This window comes from Microtus pennsylvanicus, chromosome 1 (assembly GCF_037038515.1).
Source record: "Microtus pennsylvanicus isolate mMicPen1 chromosome 1, mMicPen1.hap1, whole genome shotgun sequence".
In the NCBI taxonomy this organism is placed as follows: domain Eukaryota; kingdom Metazoa; phylum Chordata; class Mammalia; order Rodentia; family Cricetidae; genus Microtus; species Microtus pennsylvanicus.
In genome coordinates this window covers 72,838,318-72,856,430 of record NC_134579.1, presented here as the reverse complement: position 1 = coordinate 72,856,430, position 18,113 = coordinate 72,838,318, and the positions used below count along the sequence as shown (strand labels likewise).

The following is an 18,113-nucleotide window of genomic DNA, read 5'->3' as shown; positions in this document are numbered from 1 at the left end:
CCACAGTCCAGGTTTGATGTTCTCCAGAGCAGATAATAAATTAGCAGCAGGTTGTCACATACCAGACACATTCAAGTTGTTGATTCTTTTAAAATTTCAAAAAATTAGATATTCTTTAAGAGTTTTATAATATGTTGTTCAAAATCAGCCTCCGCTGTAGAGACAGCAGGCATCTAAATAAAAGTTTCCCATTTACTGTTAGGAAGATGACTGTGTACACCACAGGGGAGAACACACGAGCTTCCCCTTGGAATTGAGTGTGACCTCGGTTCCTCAGCACTGCACACATCTGAGAACACATCTTATCTTGGAGAATGAATTCGCAAGCAATGTTAGTGGGCAGAATTTGTTACCTCCAAATAATTATTCAGTAAATGTTATTTGTGTTCTCTGTACTTTGCACATTGCTGTGTATTTTGAATCCCACAATACTGTGGAACTATAAATCACCTTGCTCTTTAATAAAATCAGAAGCTCGTTTTTTAAAGTCAGAAGTCCATTTTTAAAGAGTATTAACTCTACTATAAAAAAATTAAATTGAAGGTATGTATACTAAAAATGAGATCTCAGTGTTTAGTAATAATGGCATTTCTCAAGAATGTCTTCTAAATGAAACTTATAAATAAAATGAGCATTTATATGACTTGGAAAACAGATGATCAGTGATTCTAACATAAATGCAACTTTGTTAACAGAGTTGTCCGTTTTCCAATGATCACATGGGTGGGTGTGTGTGCGCGCGCGTGTGCATGCGTGGATGGATGGATGGATGGATGGATGGATGGATGGATGGATGGATGGTACTAAGTAACCACTACTCCAGCCAATATTTAACATACACCTACCTTGGGCCAGTTGTCTTTCTTGGTACTATAACTGTCTTAGTTAAGGTTTTCTATTGCTGTGAAAAGACACCATGACCTCAGCAGCTCTTATAAAGAAAGCATTTAATTGGGGTGGCTTGCTTACTGTTTCAAAGATTCCAGTCCATTATCATCATGATGAGGAGCATGGCAGCAGGCAGGCAGATGTGGTGCTGGAGTTGAGAGTGCTACATCTTGCAGGTAACAGGAAGCTGAGGGAAACTTGAGCAAAAGAGACCTCAAAGCCCATCCCGACAGTGACTTTCTTCCTCATAATAGTGCTGCTTCCTTTGGGGGCCTTTTTCTAAACCAGCACAATAGCATACATTGGTTTATAGCTTTGTTTCATTTTGTTTTTATTGCTTGTGACAAAGTCTCATCTGGCCCAGATTGACCTGAACCTTCTTCCCACCCCTACCTTCCAAGTGCCGGGATTACAGGCGCGTGTCACTGCGACGGGTTTTATATGGTGCTGGGGAACAAACCCAAAGCTTCATGCATGTTTGGTGAGCAGCCAGACTCACCTGTAACTCATACTGGCAAACAACAAGACCATAGTTGTCACTAGCAGTTTAGCTTAGCCAGCAGGAGATCTGGAAGACACTTCCGTGAAGTGTATAGCAGACACTGTGTTTTGAATTGTCTTCGGCACCGGGTTGGTGTGAGAGGCGAATAGAATGTTAGAAGGTGAGAAACTCAGTGTGAGCAGCAGGGAATATACATATCTACACATAGAGCCCTTAAGCTCATCTCGGAAGGCTCCAAAGATAGCAGCCATGTTGGCAAAACATTTGAAGCCTCAGAAGAGCATGCCGAAAGGGTCTGAGGAGGGGAGTGGGGGAACCAGGTACAGTGCCAGCCACATGCTTGTAGGCCCAGCTACTGGGAAAACTGAGACCAACCTGAGCAGCACAGTGAGATGGTGGGGTGGTGTAAATGTGGAAACTGGTAAGGAAGGAGCAGTGACAACATGTTTGCTGATAGGAGACACTGGTGGTTTTAAAGCAAAGTGGGTAATAATGGCCCGGGGCCTGGGCTGTGTGTATACAGCCATAGCTGTCACTTGACAGGGGCTGGGCTGTGTGTAGACGGCCATAGCTATCACTTGCTGGGGTCTGGGCTGTATGTAGACGACCATAGTTATCACTTGCCAGGGACTGGGCTGTGTGTAGACGGCCATAGCTATCACTTGCCAGGGCCTGGGCTGTGTGTATACAGCCATAGCTGTCACTTGCCAGGGCCTGGGCTGTGTGTATACAGCCATAGCTGTCACTTGACAGGGCCTGGGCTGTGTGTATACAGCCATAGCTGTCACTTGCCAGGGCCTGGGCTGTGTGTATACAGCCATAGCTGTCACTTGACAGGGGCTGGGCTGTGTGTAGACGGCCATAGCTATCACTTGCTGGGGTCTGGGCTGTACATAGACGACCATAGTTATCACTTGCCAGGGACTGGGCTGTGTGTAGACGGCCATAACTGTCACTTGCTGGGGACTGGGCTCTGTGTAGACAGCCATAGCTGTCACTGGCCTGGTCTTCACCTCTTTTCTAGATCTGTTGTAACGAATGGCCTAACATTCCTACCAATCAGCAAAGGCTTGTGTCCAAGACGCCTGAGAATAACAATGCAAGAATTTTCAGCCATTGTACGTAACTAAATTTGTTACTGAAATATAAAGTAAGGGCTTAAAATTTTTATTCCCCAACAGTGTGGAAACACTCATCTTACCAATGTTCAAAGTAATGTGCATTGAAGTAGTAGTATACCATTGCTTTAACATACTAAACTAGCAGGCTCTTAGAAAGACTTATTAAACTGGCACACATTTAAAAATACCCTTTTCTGTTCATATGTGTGTATCTCTATTTGTATGTATGTATGTATGTTTTCATGTATGTATATATGGGTTTGCATGTGTATGTGTATTTGCAAAAATGTGTCTGTGTTTGCATATATGTATAAATGTCTGTATATGTATATCTGTGTTTGCATGTGTGTATGTGTGTTTTCATGTGTGTGGGCTGAGTTTGTAGGATGTGAGTGCATCTGTGTGTGGAGGTCAGAGGTTAGTGTCCTGTCTCTCATCTGCTGTTTTTCAGTAAGGCAGCATCATGTCCTGAGCTAGAGCTCAGAGTTTAGCTGTTCTAGCTAGCCAGCCCTGGGACCCCATCTCTGCCACCTGACTGCTGAGATTACAGGCAAGCCTCCATGCCTGCCCAGCTGGGGATCTGAACTCCCATCCTCACACTTGCATGGCAAGCGCTTTTCCTATTGAGTCATCTTTCCAGACTATGTATGTATTCATAATTGTAAGTGGTAGGATTTGAGTATGTCTTTCAAAGGTTGTGTATTGGAAGCTTGACCAGGTTCATATGCTGGGGTTAGAGTTATATAAGGTCACGAGATCGGAGTCTCACAGTTGCCATTAAGAAAACTTTCCAAGAAAAGAAAGGGTCCCAAGCTGGCAAGTTTACACTTCTGACATGTTTGGCGTAGCAGGAAGGCTCTCATCAATGCATCTCTCACTCTTACTTTTCCCAACCTCCAGAAACACAATGAAAACAAACTTCTAATGTTATAGTCTACACAGCCTGTGCAAGCTTGTCATAGCGGCCAAAGGAGGATTGGACAATAGGATGTGAGGCAGTGGACACTGTAATGCCTCGTTAATGTGCACATGTGTGTGTGTAGTTCAGAATCCTTGACGGAAATTCTTTTAACCAAATGTGTTTCAATTTTTTTTTTATATTTTCCCTAGGTAAACCAGAGATTTCCACTTACGTATAAAATATCTTTGGGGTTTCTTGTGGGGAGGTAATAAGTAAAATATATTAAATAATCGTTCAGAGGACATTGGATATCAGACAGTTGAATACAATGATCCCTAAAAAAATAATTTCTATTGCTGGGAAAGACAGCATGACCACTGCAGCTCGCACAGACATTTAAGGTGTGGCTTGCTCACAGTTTCAGAGGTTCGTTCCGTTACCGTCAATCATGGTGGGGACATGGCTGCATGGAGAGCGATGTGTGCTGGGGTGGTGCTGGAGGAGCAGCTCAGTGCCCTCCGTCCTGCAGACAACAAGAAGTCTACTGAGACTCTAGGCGGTACCCTGGCTATAGGAAACCCTAAAGCCCATCCCCGCACAGATGCACTTCCTCTAACAAGGCCATGCCCACTCCAACAAAGCCACACCTCCTAATAGTGCCACTCCCTATGAGCTTATGGGAGCCAATTGCATTCAAACTATCACAGTGCCAAAGGACATAAAAGATAGGACTGTCCATAAACTACCTGACGAAACTTGCTAAGTCATCAGTTCGAGAAGAGGAACTGAGACAGAAGCCCAGTCTCAATGAAGAAGAGAGCCCTGGAACCCAGAGGTGGCAAGGGTTTGCAGGAATCAGGACAGGCGCAGCTCCAAGAGAGGTGAGAAAGCGACTTGAAGTTTAAGAGGAAAGCCAAACATCAAGAGAACTAGGCGGATGTAGAGCTGGTTTGTTCCCCAGCGCATCGGGCACAAAGCTTTATCACCAACAGTGCATTTAGATGACCAAAGACGGTCTCACTGTGATGGGAGATGAGAGGATTAGGGCGCAGGGCCGTTTTGATCCCACCAACAAAGCTTAAAAGGAAGCCCTAAAAAGATGGCGCTACCGACAGCTATTTAGAACAAAGCTCAAGAGTCTACTAAGAATTTAGAACATAAATAACACCTAACAAGGAAGAATTCCCACTCCCTGGTGAGCAAATAGGCAGGAAAATATGTCAAAATTTGCAGTTTTTGACCCAGAAATGGTACAGGTGATAGAACTGATAGGGCATAGTTTATTCCATATGCTCGAGAAACCACAGGGAAGATTGACTGTATTGACAAGAGCTAGGAAAGGAAATGTCAGAGCATCTGGAGATGAGAACGGTAGTGTCTAGACTGAAGATGAGGTTCTGGCTGAGTGGACATTTGCAGAGAGATGGTTCGTGACCAGCATTGCATAGCAACAGGGAGGAGAGAGGCTGGCATGCTATTGATAGTATGAGGACGTTAGCCCATGGACTGTGTGCTGCACAGTCGTCCCAGGTGAACTCAGCAGCCTCCCCTAACCAAATGCCACATGCAGGTTAATAAAAACTATTTAAAGCTTGCTGTGGCTCAGGTGGAATTTTGCTCTCAGTTGAGGTTTGATACCAAACCTTGCTATTTTCTTCTGCACCATATTATTTGGGTAGCAATCCTTTTGGTGTCAGAGCCTTGTGGGTTTTAGAGAAAAAGTTTATGGGCCCATCTTGGAGACAATCTGCCAATGATTTTTGCTATGGCATTGCAGAACTCCAACAGGTAGGTAGTCAAGCCTGAGTGCCGAGTGTTACAGATTTGGATGCTCATGGCAATGTCTTTAATACTTCAAAAACTGAAAGGAACAAAAATAGCCCTATACTCACAGTTGGTTAATTTATGGTACTTATATAGTGAATGAGCTTTGTAGCCATGACAGATACCACACTGTAGGGAAATGTTAATGCGGTGAACTGCTGTTTAATGTCCAATATGGAGACATTGCAGGAGTGTGGCTGCCGGTGCTCACAGTGTGGGACCTGACTCCGCCTTCTGTTTGCAGTGTCTGCCGTGGGCTCTAGATTTCCGTCAGTGTGTATATATTCCTTCTAATAAAGTCAGAAAAAATAAGACTTTCAGGAGAAAATAATGGTGATATTACTCTTTCACTTAAACTTTCCTGGGTCAGGAATCATTTTGTGTTAGCAAAGCTCACAAAGGCTTGACTGCATCACTGTTGAGGCCGTCACTCAGCGCGTCATCCATGATCCCAGATCTGCTATCTGCACACCTGGATTTATAGCCGAGTTGCCTGAGGCATTTCCAGAGGAATCTTTTTAAACAAAAGATTAGGGGGCTGCTGAACCTCTGCTGCTGCACACCAGAGGCTCCCAGACTTAACCTCAAGAGAACAGTCTTCTCTGGTGAGTCACCACCGCCATGTCCAGTTCCAGGCCTGCTTTAAAATGTCTGCAGAGCCTTTCATGAGGTCATTTTTTAAGCTTAAATATCTACTTTTCTTTGAAATTCCCTTTCTCCCTTTTCAAAAAGATCATAGCAGAAGTTAAAAACGGATCGCTTTTTGCAAGTGATCTGCTGTGACTTCCACAGGATTGATGTCGGGCTATGTCACACCAAGGTCTGCCAAGTCCTGCTCTTGCAGACTTTGGAAAGGGCAGTCTGGACAGCCCCCAGGTTTTACCCTTAATCTGAGTTACGCTTTCTGAAGTTTCTGAAAGTCACACAGTGTCACTGCTCTAGAGGTGGTGGGACCTGGGAGGATGGAGCTGATCAATGAAGGAGACTAAAGTCTTCTGCAATAACCAACTTTACCCAGAGACTCAGACAGTTTATACCCTGAGGGTTAAGAGAGGTCACATGAGTAAAGTTCTCATGTTCTCAAGCTGTGTACAGTCACAGGGACAAGCTGCACATGGCAAAACCATGTTTTTCCACAGAGGCATATAAGGCATAATTTAAGCATTTAATTGAATAGCAATAGTAAGCAATAATCAATAATCTGAAGTAAACTCACTCCTCTCTGATACACCCAGGAGGAGCACAAAGCAAATTCCAAGAACAATTCCACATTTTAAAGAAACTGAGGTCTCTAGACTCTTTCTTTGAGTCCTCACAAGCACTCAGTATTCTCCTCGCACAGTCACTGTGCTAGAGTGTGCTGCGGGCTCCTCTGCTGAGACAGGAGGAACTGCACTGGGCCTGGGAGCTGGTGCACTGGTTTCGACCTCTTCTACATCATTTGGATGCAGAGCCTGGGACCAGCCAGCCACCCTACAGTAATGGTTATGTTTTATTTATAATCGATAAATGTATGTTTGACTTCACAAATAGGATACTAATATGTGCTGGAATTCACTACTAGATTTAGAATTTTGTTCTATAAGAAATTGAGTTTCTTGGGACTGGAGAGATGGCTCAGAGGTTAAGAGCACTGCCTGCTCTTCCAAAGGTCATGAGTTCAATTCCCAGCAACCACATGGTGGCTCACAACCATCTGTAATGGGATATGGCGCCCTCTTCTGTTGTGCACAGACACACATACAGACAAAATAAAACATTTTTTAAAAAAATGTTAAAAGAAATTGAATTTCTTTAATAGCTACAACTGTTCATATTTTCTGTCTCATTGTGCTTGGGTCTGTACTTGTAAGTTCTGTATTTAAAGAACTATGCTCCTTAGATTTACTTTATTATCAGTTTTGTTGATGTTTCCTTTTTGGAATTTGTATCAGTTTTGTTGATGTTGTCTTTTGGAGTTTTTCAAAGTTCATCACAAAAATCTATAAATAATTGTTGTCAGACTTCTAGGATATAAAGTCAATATTATTAAAAATAACTATTTCTATATAGCAGCAAAGACCAACTATACTTTGAATATTTTAACAGTCCAGACCTAAAGAATATTTTATCTTTTAAGGGTTTGAAGTGATTTTGTGTATGTCAGATCTATAAGGGGAGAAATGTATTATCAAAATACATGAAATGCATGTATGAAATTGTCAGGGAAAACAAGAACGGTAGAAAAAAACAAAACACAAACCCAGCAAAGGCAGTATGCATTGTTTGATTGTCTTTTTCAAGTTTTCCTTGTTGAATTATAAAGAAACCCCAGAAAGCTGCAGAGGGAGGGCTTTCCATGAAAATCACAAAGAAACTGACAGAACTGATTATTTTGTGCTTTTGTCTGGCATAAGCTGCTCCACTGTGGCCCTTTTGGTGTCTCTTAGTCGTCGCTCAGACACAGCTGGGAAGTGATCGTGAGCATCGGTCAACATTACAACGTGAATAAAACCAGCAGGGTTGTGATTGCTAAGCAGCTAACAGTACTAGAAATTATAGTGTCTTCATAATTCTTAGTAGGCATGAGCCTGTATTCACAGCTTTGGCCGCACAGACACTAGTGGAAGAAAACTCGTCTCCATCTGATTCAAAGGGCAGATGTTGTACCTGTGATGACAGGCGCATGGTGTCAGCGAAGCAGAACAGAAGGGGCTCTTTTGTGCCGTTTACTGACTTTTTCCTGTTCCTTCCTAGAAACTTAACAACATGCTTTAAGAAGTTCATTTTTGTGGGAGCCTTCGTGCTTTTCTGTCTGCCAAGACGTTAGATAATGTAGCAGTTAGAAGCCTAAATCCTAGAAACAGGCAACTTGAATTTTCTTAGACAACACTTCAGAGCACATGGTCTTCTTCCAACACTATACTTAGTTTTCTTATCCCTAAAATGTGTAGCAGACGCCACATTAGAAGAAGTAGTGTAGATTAAATAAAATTGTGCCCACAATGAACCTCCTGTGGTACTGAGCACATAAAATCTCAAAATATATACTATATTATTTCTCTTTTAATCATCTCCATATGGGTAGTAAGACACTGTCTTAGGTTTCTGTTGCTGTGGCAAACACCATGACCAAAAGCAGCTTGGGAGGGGACAGGGTTCATCGCCTTTCACAACTCTGAGGTCACAGTCCAGCGTGGAGGGAAATCGGGGCGGGAACTCGAGCAGGAACCCAGCAGTGAAGGAGTACTGCTGCTTACTGGTTTTCTCCTTATGCCGCGCTCAAGCCGGCTTTCTTATACAACCCAGGACCACCCGATAAGGGGGACACCACCCACCATGATCTGGGCCTTCCCACATCTACCATTGATGAAGAAATGCCTGACAGACGTCTACAGGCCAGTCTTAGGAGGCATTTTCTCAACTGAGATTCCCGGATATGTCTCAGTTTGTGTTTGACAAAAAAAAAAAAAAAACCCAACTAGCATGAATATGTAAGTATTAAGACATAATTGTAGATACATTTCCACATGTCTAGTAAAGCTTACATTTCTTTAAAATTCCTAAACGTTTCTCAGATAGAGAACCCATCTTCCTTACAGGTACTTGCTGAATATTCAGTGCTGTAACTATTCTTAATACAGGCTCTGAAAATAGTGTTCACCTTCTAGAATCCGTAAGGATGCTGTGGTGGTTGGAAGGAAAATGACCCCCAAAGGGAATGGCACTATCAGGAGCTGTGGCTTTGTTGGGGTAGGTGTGGCCTTGTTGGAGGAAATGTGTCACTGTGGGGGTGGACTTTGAGGTCTCACATATGCTCAACCCACACCCAATGTCTCAGTTCATTTCCTGTTGCCTTTGGATCAAGACATAAGGACTCCCTGCTGCAGCACCACGTCTGCCTGCATGATGCCTTGCTTTCCACCATGACGGTAATGGACTAAACCTCTGAACTGTAAGCAAGCCACCATAATTAAAAGTTTTCCTTTATAATTTGCCATGATCATGGTGTCTTCACAGCATTAGAAACCCTAACTAAGGCAGAGGTTGGTACTAGGGACTGGGTGTCTTTGAGTTTTTATTACTGTGAAGAGATACCATGACCATGGCAACTCTTATAAAGGAAAACATTTAATTGTGCTGACTTGCGTACAGCTCAAAGGTTTAGTCCATTATTATCGTAGTGGGACATAGCGGAGTGCAGGCAGATATGGTGCTGGAGCTGAAAGTACTCCATCCTAATAGGCAGGCAACAGGAAATGGTCTGCCTCACTTGGCATGGCCTTAGCATATATGAGACCCCAAAAAGCCCACCTCCACAGTGACACACTTCTTCAAACAAAACCGCACCTACTCCAGCAAGGCCATACATCCTAAAAGTGCCACTCCTTTTGGAGGCCAATTTTTTTCAAATCACCACACTGGGGTATTGGTGTGAAAGGCCCAACTATGCTTTTATTTAAAGGAATTTGGACTTTGGGAGTTTGCGTTAGGAAAGCAGTGGGATGTTTTCAGTGCTGCTCTTAATGGGCCATACCAGTAGGAGCATGGAAGACAGTGCCGCTAAGAGGGATTTGAACTGTGGGGGGATAGCTTAAGAGGTTTCAGAGGAGAAGCATTTTAGTATGTTGCCTAGAAATCATTCTTGTGATATTTTGGTGAAGATTGTGGCTGGGTTTTGCCCTTGCTCTAAAAGTTTTCTGAGGCTAAAGTAAAGAGTTTTGGATTAATTCCCTTAGCAGAGGAAATCACTAAACATCCTAGTGTAGACTCTGTAGTGTGGTCATTAGTGGTAGCTCTAATGAAGATGCATAATGAAAAGGAGCAGGCTGAACAAGGAAAAATATTTGAGGAGAAAAGAAGCAGAAGTGGAATGGAGCTAAGTCCTGTAGTCAAGGAGAGAAACAGATTAGGAAAGGGAATAAAGGGAGTGGTGACCTCAGGGTAAGATCCCACCCTAGTAAATTTCCAAGGAGTGAAAAGGAATTAAAGGAAAGCTTAGAGCCAGGTGTAGTGGTACACACCTTTAACCCAGTACTGGGAAGGTAGAGGCTAGTGGATCTTTGAGTTCAAGGCCAGCCTGGTCTACAGATCCTGGTTTCAGGACACCCAAGCTTAGGCAGTGAAGGAAACCACTGAAAACAAAAAGTTAGTGAAGATGTAATTGAATGAAGGGGCCATTTTCCAACCCTGGTAAGCATCAGAACTTGGCAACTTTGGTCATGTGTTTCTAGAGTTGAGGATAGAAAAAGGGGCTATGGAACTTGCTTTCATGACTAAGAAAAGCCACTGAGGCCAGGCATGTGTCGGGGGGGGGTGTCCCTGAATGGAAGCTTAGGGGGGCCATTATGTAAAGCTGGGAAGGTTAGGCTTGGATTACCTAGGAGACCCCAAGATGTTTAAGATGCCAGAGCCATGGGATACCTACTGAGGAAAGCTGCTAACAGGGAGTAGAACCAGCCCAAAAGAAAGATCTTGCAGTCAACAGAGCTGAAAGGATTTGGAGATCTGAAGAACATTTTGACATCAGAAATAGAGATGCAGAGTTTGAAGTTTGCCCAACTGATTTTCAGTCTTGCTTTGGTCCAGTATTTCCTCACTATGCTTTCTTTCCCTGCATTTTGGAATGGTAATTATATCATGTGCCATTATATGTTGGAAGTATACACTTTGCTTTTTTATTTTAATTTTATAGGGGATTATAGTTAAGAGATTGCATGAATCTCAGAAGAGACTTTGAACTTTAAACTTTTAAATAAGGTATATACTATGGGGACTTTTGAAATTCTACTGAATGCATTTTTGCATTATGATGGGCTACAAGGCTTTGGGGCCAGGGTAGTTTGAAAGAAAATGACCGCAAAAGTAGTGGTGTGGCCTTGTTGGAGGAAGTGTGTCACTGGGGGTGGGCTTTGAGGTCTCATATGTGCTCAAGCCACAGCCAGTGTCTCAGACTACTTTCTGTTGCCTTTGGATCAACATGTAAGGACTCAGCTCCTACACCTTGTCTGCCTGCATGCTGCCTTGTTTCCCACCATGATACTAATGGACTAAATCTCTGAACTGTAAGCCACCCCCTTAAATGTTTTCCTTTATAAGAGTTGCTGTGGTCATGGTGACTCTTCACAGCAATAGAACGCTAAGACGGGTGCTTATGCTCACTGGGAAACTAAGTTGCTTAGATACGGCCACCTCATTCTGTATTTTGTGGAAAATGAGGTTATGCTTGCACATCCTAAACATGAGATTCTGAATCATGGTTTCACTCCTCCACATCTCAGAAGTTATAATGTAAAACTTGTGTGTGCTAGCGTTTCATTGCTTTAGGAGCCTAACTTCAAATATTAAATTGCAGTGCAAGCTGGTAGTCACAGTCCTGTGGGAGACATTGTAGTCACACGCTTCCGACAACTTTCGCACTTCATCTGGTTCTTTATCGTGTCTTATTTCATATTTATGATTTGTATCTTATTTCTTTATGTTATTTGACCGTTCCTAGCTCATTTTGGATAAAGTTTTAATCTGTTTCCTCATTCAACCTATCTTAGCTCACTAACGGCAGCCTTTGTTTATCCGCTGCTGGCTGTGTTCAGACTGATGCTGTTCATGTGTGTTTTGATAGTGTCTTGCTGGCCGTGGCTCTGCTGGTTCTTGAACATATTTAATATCTTTATTCTCTTGAGAAATTCATATATGCATATGATGAATTTTTATCATATTCATCCCTCACCCCTTAATTCTTACCATCCCCTTTTCCTCTCCCTCCCATCTTTATCTCGTCTTTTAAATAAGCCACCAGGTCCAGTTTGTGCTACCCTATACCCCTGGTTATTGGGCCACCCACTGGAATGTGGTCTCCCTACCAGAGGCCACATCCTTAAAGAAAACTGACTCTTCCTCGTCCAGAAGCTGCCACCTGTTGGTGGCATCTCAGTTAGGGGCTGGGCTCATGAGTCTCTCCCAGTCCATGTTGGAATGTCTGCTGGGTTGACCTTGTGCAGGCAACCACAGCTGCTCTGAGCTCATGAGTGCAATGGTCCTGTTGTGTCCAGAAGACGCTGTTTTGCTCTGGTTCTCTGCCTTTTTAATTTTTCTGTCTCCTCTTCTGTCGTGGTCTCCGAGCCTTGGGTGGGTGGTGATGTAACTGTCTCATTGGCTGTGGTGAGTTCCTGTGCTAACTGCCATCTACTGCACATGGAGACTTCTGTGATGAAGCCTGAGAGCCTCACTAATGTGTGGGTATGGAGATGGGAATTTCAAGGGCAGTTTGATTCTGTGTCCACCTAGAAAAATAATCATAGCAGATTCTTCCCTAGGACCTGTGAGCTCCCAGGCCACAAGTTCTTAGAGTATAGTATCAAACATGTGTTTCCTCCTGTAGAGCAGGCCTTAAATCCAGTCACAAAGCAGTTGGTTACTCCTGTAGCACTCATGCGCCACTGTGACAGGTCTTGCCAGTGCTGTCATTATTACAGCTCACAAGGGTCACAACTGGAAAGACGGCTGATGACTCTCCCCAATGCCAGTGGTCTACATAGCATGGCTTGGTACTGTGAAGCAGGAGGAGCTTCTTGGTCAGGACCAACTTCATCTGTCCTGTGACCAGTATATGGTATATGTGGTGTTCAAGAGGATGCTCTTGCCAGTAGGTTCTAGTGGGGATCAGAGTGGCAGTGGCCTGGATTGTCTTGGTGTCTCTGCTTTTCTTTCTTCTGCTTAGTTTGATTTTATTTTAATCCTCTTTTAGTTTCTCAAATTTGAAGTACAGATTCTTGCTCTTAAGCCTCTCTTATTTTCTAACACAGCACATAAAGCTATAAGTTTCTAAGACAGTGATGTAGCTGTAGTCTATACATTACCTAAATGTTTTTAACATGCTCATTGATATAGACTCCAGATAATGTGCATGAATTTGAGATACGTACAGTTGGAGTGGCTATCGCCGCACTCACGATCATGCTCTGCCTCCACCCAGGGCCACCAGGAACTTATTCTTGCCACTGGCAGCCACACACTAGTTCTTTGACACACCAAGTTTGTTTGCATTATCTCGAATTTTAGATAAACAGAACTGTACGCTCTATGTGCTTTTTCTCTGACTTCTATGCAGCACAGATTGCAGTTCACTCGCATTGTAGCAAGTGTAGCAAGAGTTCTTTCTCTCCTGGCCTCTGCAGTGCCGAGCGTTGTCTGTGCTCCACTGACCAACATTCCCAGGGAGGCTCCACGGCAGCTTAGTTTCTCACCATTTGATCAATCTGAAGGTAAAGGTGCCATATGACTCACTTAGTGAAGTGCTTAGTGTAATCATAGGGCCCTCTCCAGATTCCCAACAGTTACATAGCAAGCCAGGTGCCTGGTCACCACCTGTAACCCAGCTCTGGGGAGGCAGGAACAAGTGGATCCATGGAATTCACTGGTCAGCCAGTCTAGCCAGTCCAGATGCAGCAAGAGACCCTGTCTCCTAAAATGGGGTGGAGGTGTGGCTGAAGACACCTGATGCCCTTTGGCCTCCATACACGTCCACGTAAGAACACACGCCATCATTCAGTTGTGGTACCCTTTTCATACTTCTGTGTTGCCTGGTTATTGATTTTGTGACTTCCAGAATTTTTTTCCCATAAACTTCAATTCATTGTTCCTCTGAAAATAGCTTGAGTTTCAGGTTCTTTTTTGTTGTTTTAAGTTTGCCTACACCCATTTTAGTTGAATTTTTGGCAGTGTGGGTCAAATAAAGTCTAATCAGATCTAAAAAGTTACTGAAATGTTTCCTTTTTTTCCAGGCAAAAGCGCCGCCATTGTATCATCAGACCAAAGGGGACCCTTCTGTCAGAAAGGTGAGTCTCAAAGGCAGGCTGCCCAGAGAACCGCCTCCCCCACCCCTGCACCTTCTGCTCTGTGGTCAGTCCTCTGTAAGGAGCAATGCCCTTTGCTCACATTAGTGTTCTCAGGCTGCTTCTGATTGGGTGCTTCCGTATGTTGCTAGGATTCCCTGCTTCTTCTAGACTAGCCCTGTGGGATTTCGGGCCCAGCAATCAGTCTCCTGGCAACTAAGAACTGATGCATCGTGGGTTAGCACCCACAGCCTGCCAGGGCTGGCATCCTCACGTCCAAGGCAGTGGCAGATGAAGAATATTCTGAGGGGAAAGCTGTCTAGCTTTCTCAGTGACACGTTTTCCTTCCAGAGAGCTGTGCCCCAAATAAACTGTCTAGAGAAACTGCTTTTCAGCACACGCCGCACAAAGGGTCATCAGTAGATGCTAGACTAGGCATCTTCTGCCACTGTTCCTGCCGATAAACTGTGAGGCCCTGATGGGTTGTGAGTCTCAGACGGCATTGAGAGAGCCACTGCAGCCTTTTTCTATATCCTGCTCTTCTCTACCCGTGGTCACAGCCCTTTCACAGAGGTCACATATCAAATATCCTGAATAGCAGATGTTTACGTTACAATTCGTAACAGTGGCAAAATTACAGTTATGAAGTAACAGCAAAATAATTTTATGGTTGGGGTATTAAAGTGCTGCAGCCTTAGCAAGGTTGAGAACCATTGGCGCTGAAGGATATAAGTAGCCAGGCTTTCTGCCTCCTTTGTTTACCAATTTTTTTCTGATAGTTGAAGTGCTGGGTTTTGGTGTTTTATTTTGATTTTGTACCCTTCCCAGCCTTTTTTTAAATTTTAGCTAGCAGTGATGTCAGCAAAGTATTTGTGGAACAAAAACGACAACTTGTGGCTCTGTTTACTCACAGCTGGTTTTAGCTTCAAAGCAGTGTGACACACACCCGTCCCTCTTCTCTGCCTGTGAGCCCTGACGTTTTCAAACAGAAAAGGATAAAAGCTAGACACAACGTCTGCAAAGTCCTGAAACGTGTTTCACAGGAATATCTCTGCTCTTTCAAGGCATCACGGGCAGGCAAGACTGAGGGGGAGAGTGTGACTTCTCAGAGCCACCTCGTTGTCACTTGAGCAGCCAGGCAGTTTTCTGTCACTCCTGTGAAATGCAGTTACACAGAAGAGGAGATCGTTTCCCGTGTGGGTTTGGATTCATGTCCTGGCAGCCTTGTGGGTGTGGGCTTTAAGAGCCAGTAATACATTGTGGAAGGAGCACATTTGAAACAGGTGCTCATATTATGAGCCAGACAGCAGAGAGAGGATGAAGCCAGCATCCCACAGTTCCCAAAGACTCAAGGTCTCCTATTAGGCCCCTTCCCAAATGTCCATAGCAACTGCTGTGAAGACCTTCATGAACCTCTGGGTACAGTCAGCAGCCAGTCACAGTAGAGACTCGTTAGTCTCACTCAGTAAACAGGAATGAATTAGAAGACAGGGAAGTTGGTGTGTAGAAGCACTTGAACACCATCCATGTAGAACACTTCCAACATGATAATTTAAAGCACAGGCTTCATCTAAACTCAAAGGCTCTGAAAAGGCGGATTTTATTTTCTGTAGCTGGAGGCTTTTCTGCATCCTGTCCAGTCCAACAGCTGCTTATAAAAATAATTATTCAGAGAATTAATATTAACCATAATTTTTTGACCAATGGCTCAGACTTACTACTAGCCAGCTGTTATTTTTTATTAACCCATTTCTATTAATCTGCATATGACCATATGGCCCATGGCTTACCAGTGATGCTCTGACATCTTTCTCCTCTGACAGCTGCTAGTGCTTCTCTTGACCCTGCCTTCTTCCTGTGTCTCTGCTTGGATTGCCCGCCTAGCTATATTCTGCCCTGCCATAGGCCAAAGCAGCTTTATTCATCAACCAGTATTAATAGCATGTGCAAGGACATCCATCTCATATCAGTTTTCTTCCTGGGTAAGATAGTGATGATCTTAGACATGTGCTAAAAACTAAATGAAACACTTATGTTTGATGCATGGCAAATACCATGGTGAACACTGCTGTTTAACATGGGCCTTCTGACTCCCATGTGCCTTTTCAGGTAATCGTGTCACTTACATATTATCATCCAATCATCAAGTATTTCTTAATGCTACAGAGGTAAGCATTGGACTAGAGGTGAAAGTGCTGTCTCTGGTCTCATGAATCTCAGCATTAGACAGGTGATCTCACAGTTGCCATGCCACGAGACAATGCCAAGTAAAGAGGGCAGGATGCTGTGCCAGCACCAAGATGGGGCTCTGTTCTCCAGTGGCTGAGCAGTCCAGGGTAACCTCACGTTCATTGTAAACAAACAATTATAAACAATCATTTAGGGAATTTGAGTGTAGTTCTCTCCAAACTGCTTCCTGCTTTTTGTTGGGCACAGTAATTTTTGGGGGTGTTCACAGCAACCTTTTAGGGGGGGTTCTTGGTCCATCAAACCACATTAGTCTGGAAGAATTCCACAGGTTCTCATCCTCTGTGGAAACAAAAGAAAAACCTCTTTTCCAAAATGATATATCCTTAGACCCAAATTTTGAAGTCAAAACACCTTTAAAATAAATATGTTGGTTTAGCTTAGTAGCCCATACAATGAAATGTCTCTCTGTACTTAGCCCCTTCACAGTCAAAATTTTCAAAGAAAACATAATAATATACATAATCCAGCCTGTGTATACTCCATCTTTTCATGTCTTATTTTTCTTACTCTATTACTTTTTCTACAAGTTTAATATTTATTTTATTATCTTTACTCCTTTAATCTATGACTGTCTGTATTCTTTTATATTACATTTGCTGTCTCTTTACTCTTTTTCTTCTCTCTCCCTACATACATTTTTAAACACACTGTGTCTCATTTAGAGGTCTTTTATGTCTGAATCTGTCCTATTGTGTATCTGGAATCCTTTTCTGTCCAGGAGCGCTTCTTAAAATGCAAAGCAGCTTGACTAGGTTAAGGCTGCTTTGCCTTTTGGCCCCACCCAGTCCAACATGGTGGAGGTCTGTTCATTGCCTCTGAGACTGCCGGGTGGGAGCTTGGCTCACCACCTCAACTCTGGTAACCAGTTGGCCCATGCTGCCATCAAGTAACTTGCAGCATGCTACCTACAAACCCCATTCAAGTGCTCTGCCTCCTGAAAGAGACAGTTCATGCTGGCAGCATGGTCCAGGAAGCTGCATTTTGAAACCATGCATTTGTTTGTTTGTTTGTTTGTTTTGGGGGGTTGCTATTGCTGAATCAGGAAGACCTCTCTTAAAGGAATCACGCCTCTGCTCCCTTCTATCAAACAGAGCCCACCCAAGAAAATGCTGCTACCAAAAAGCTGCCTAAACTCTGTTTTGTTAGAATTTCTTTTTGAGATCTCTCAGGCTTTTTTATGTGGATGTAGTCAACCACATTGGCGCGTCATTCTGTGGTGGAGGCGTGTTTGCTGCCTCTGAGAGCCATGTACGTTGTCCCAATTTTAGGCACACAGTGGGTCTATTTAAATGCTCCATAGCCAGACCTCCCAAAAGAATCAAAGCTGTTTGTCCTGGAGAACTAGGAAGCCTTCTTTTTTTTTTTTAATTGATAGAAGAAGAATAAAGAAAAAAAAACAAATTTCCACCTCCTCCCAGCCTCCCCTTTCCCTCCCCCTCCTCCCACTCTTCTCCCCCTCCTCCCACCCCTCTCCCCTTCCCCCCACTCCTCTCCCCCTCTCTCTCCAGTCCAAAGAGCAGTCAGGGTTCCCTGCCCTGTGGTACTGTGCAGCTCCTCTAAGAAGGCTTTCTAGGTCCTCCCACCTTCCTAGATATGGACGGAGGGGGGAGGACCTAGGAAGCCTTCTTAGAGGAGCTGCACAGTTTTACTTTGTGGTTCTGTTTCTGTTTTAAACCAATTCCGATTGTATAGGTCTGATTTGTTACAGGCTTTGTTTCCATTGCATGCATATTATACAATTACTTTTTAAAAATCAGTTGTGAGAAACTGTGAAAACGGAATTTATGTAGTGTTTTATGATTACACAGTTACAT

The 18,113-nt window shown here is 43.6% G+C and overlaps 1 protein-coding gene across 1 annotated transcript in view; it reads left to right on the top strand.

The window, feature by feature from the left end:
• Positions 1-18,113, top strand: part of Vps8 (VPS8 subunit of CORVET complex) — a 216,249-nt gene that overhangs the window by 178,586 nt on the left and 19,550 nt on the right. The window contains exon 45 of the mRNA XM_075968097.1: positions 13,999-14,052. Within this exon, the coding sequence (XP_075824212.1) occupies positions 13,999-14,052 (54 nt within the window). The remainder of the gene's footprint in view (positions 1-13,998; positions 14,053-18,113) is intronic.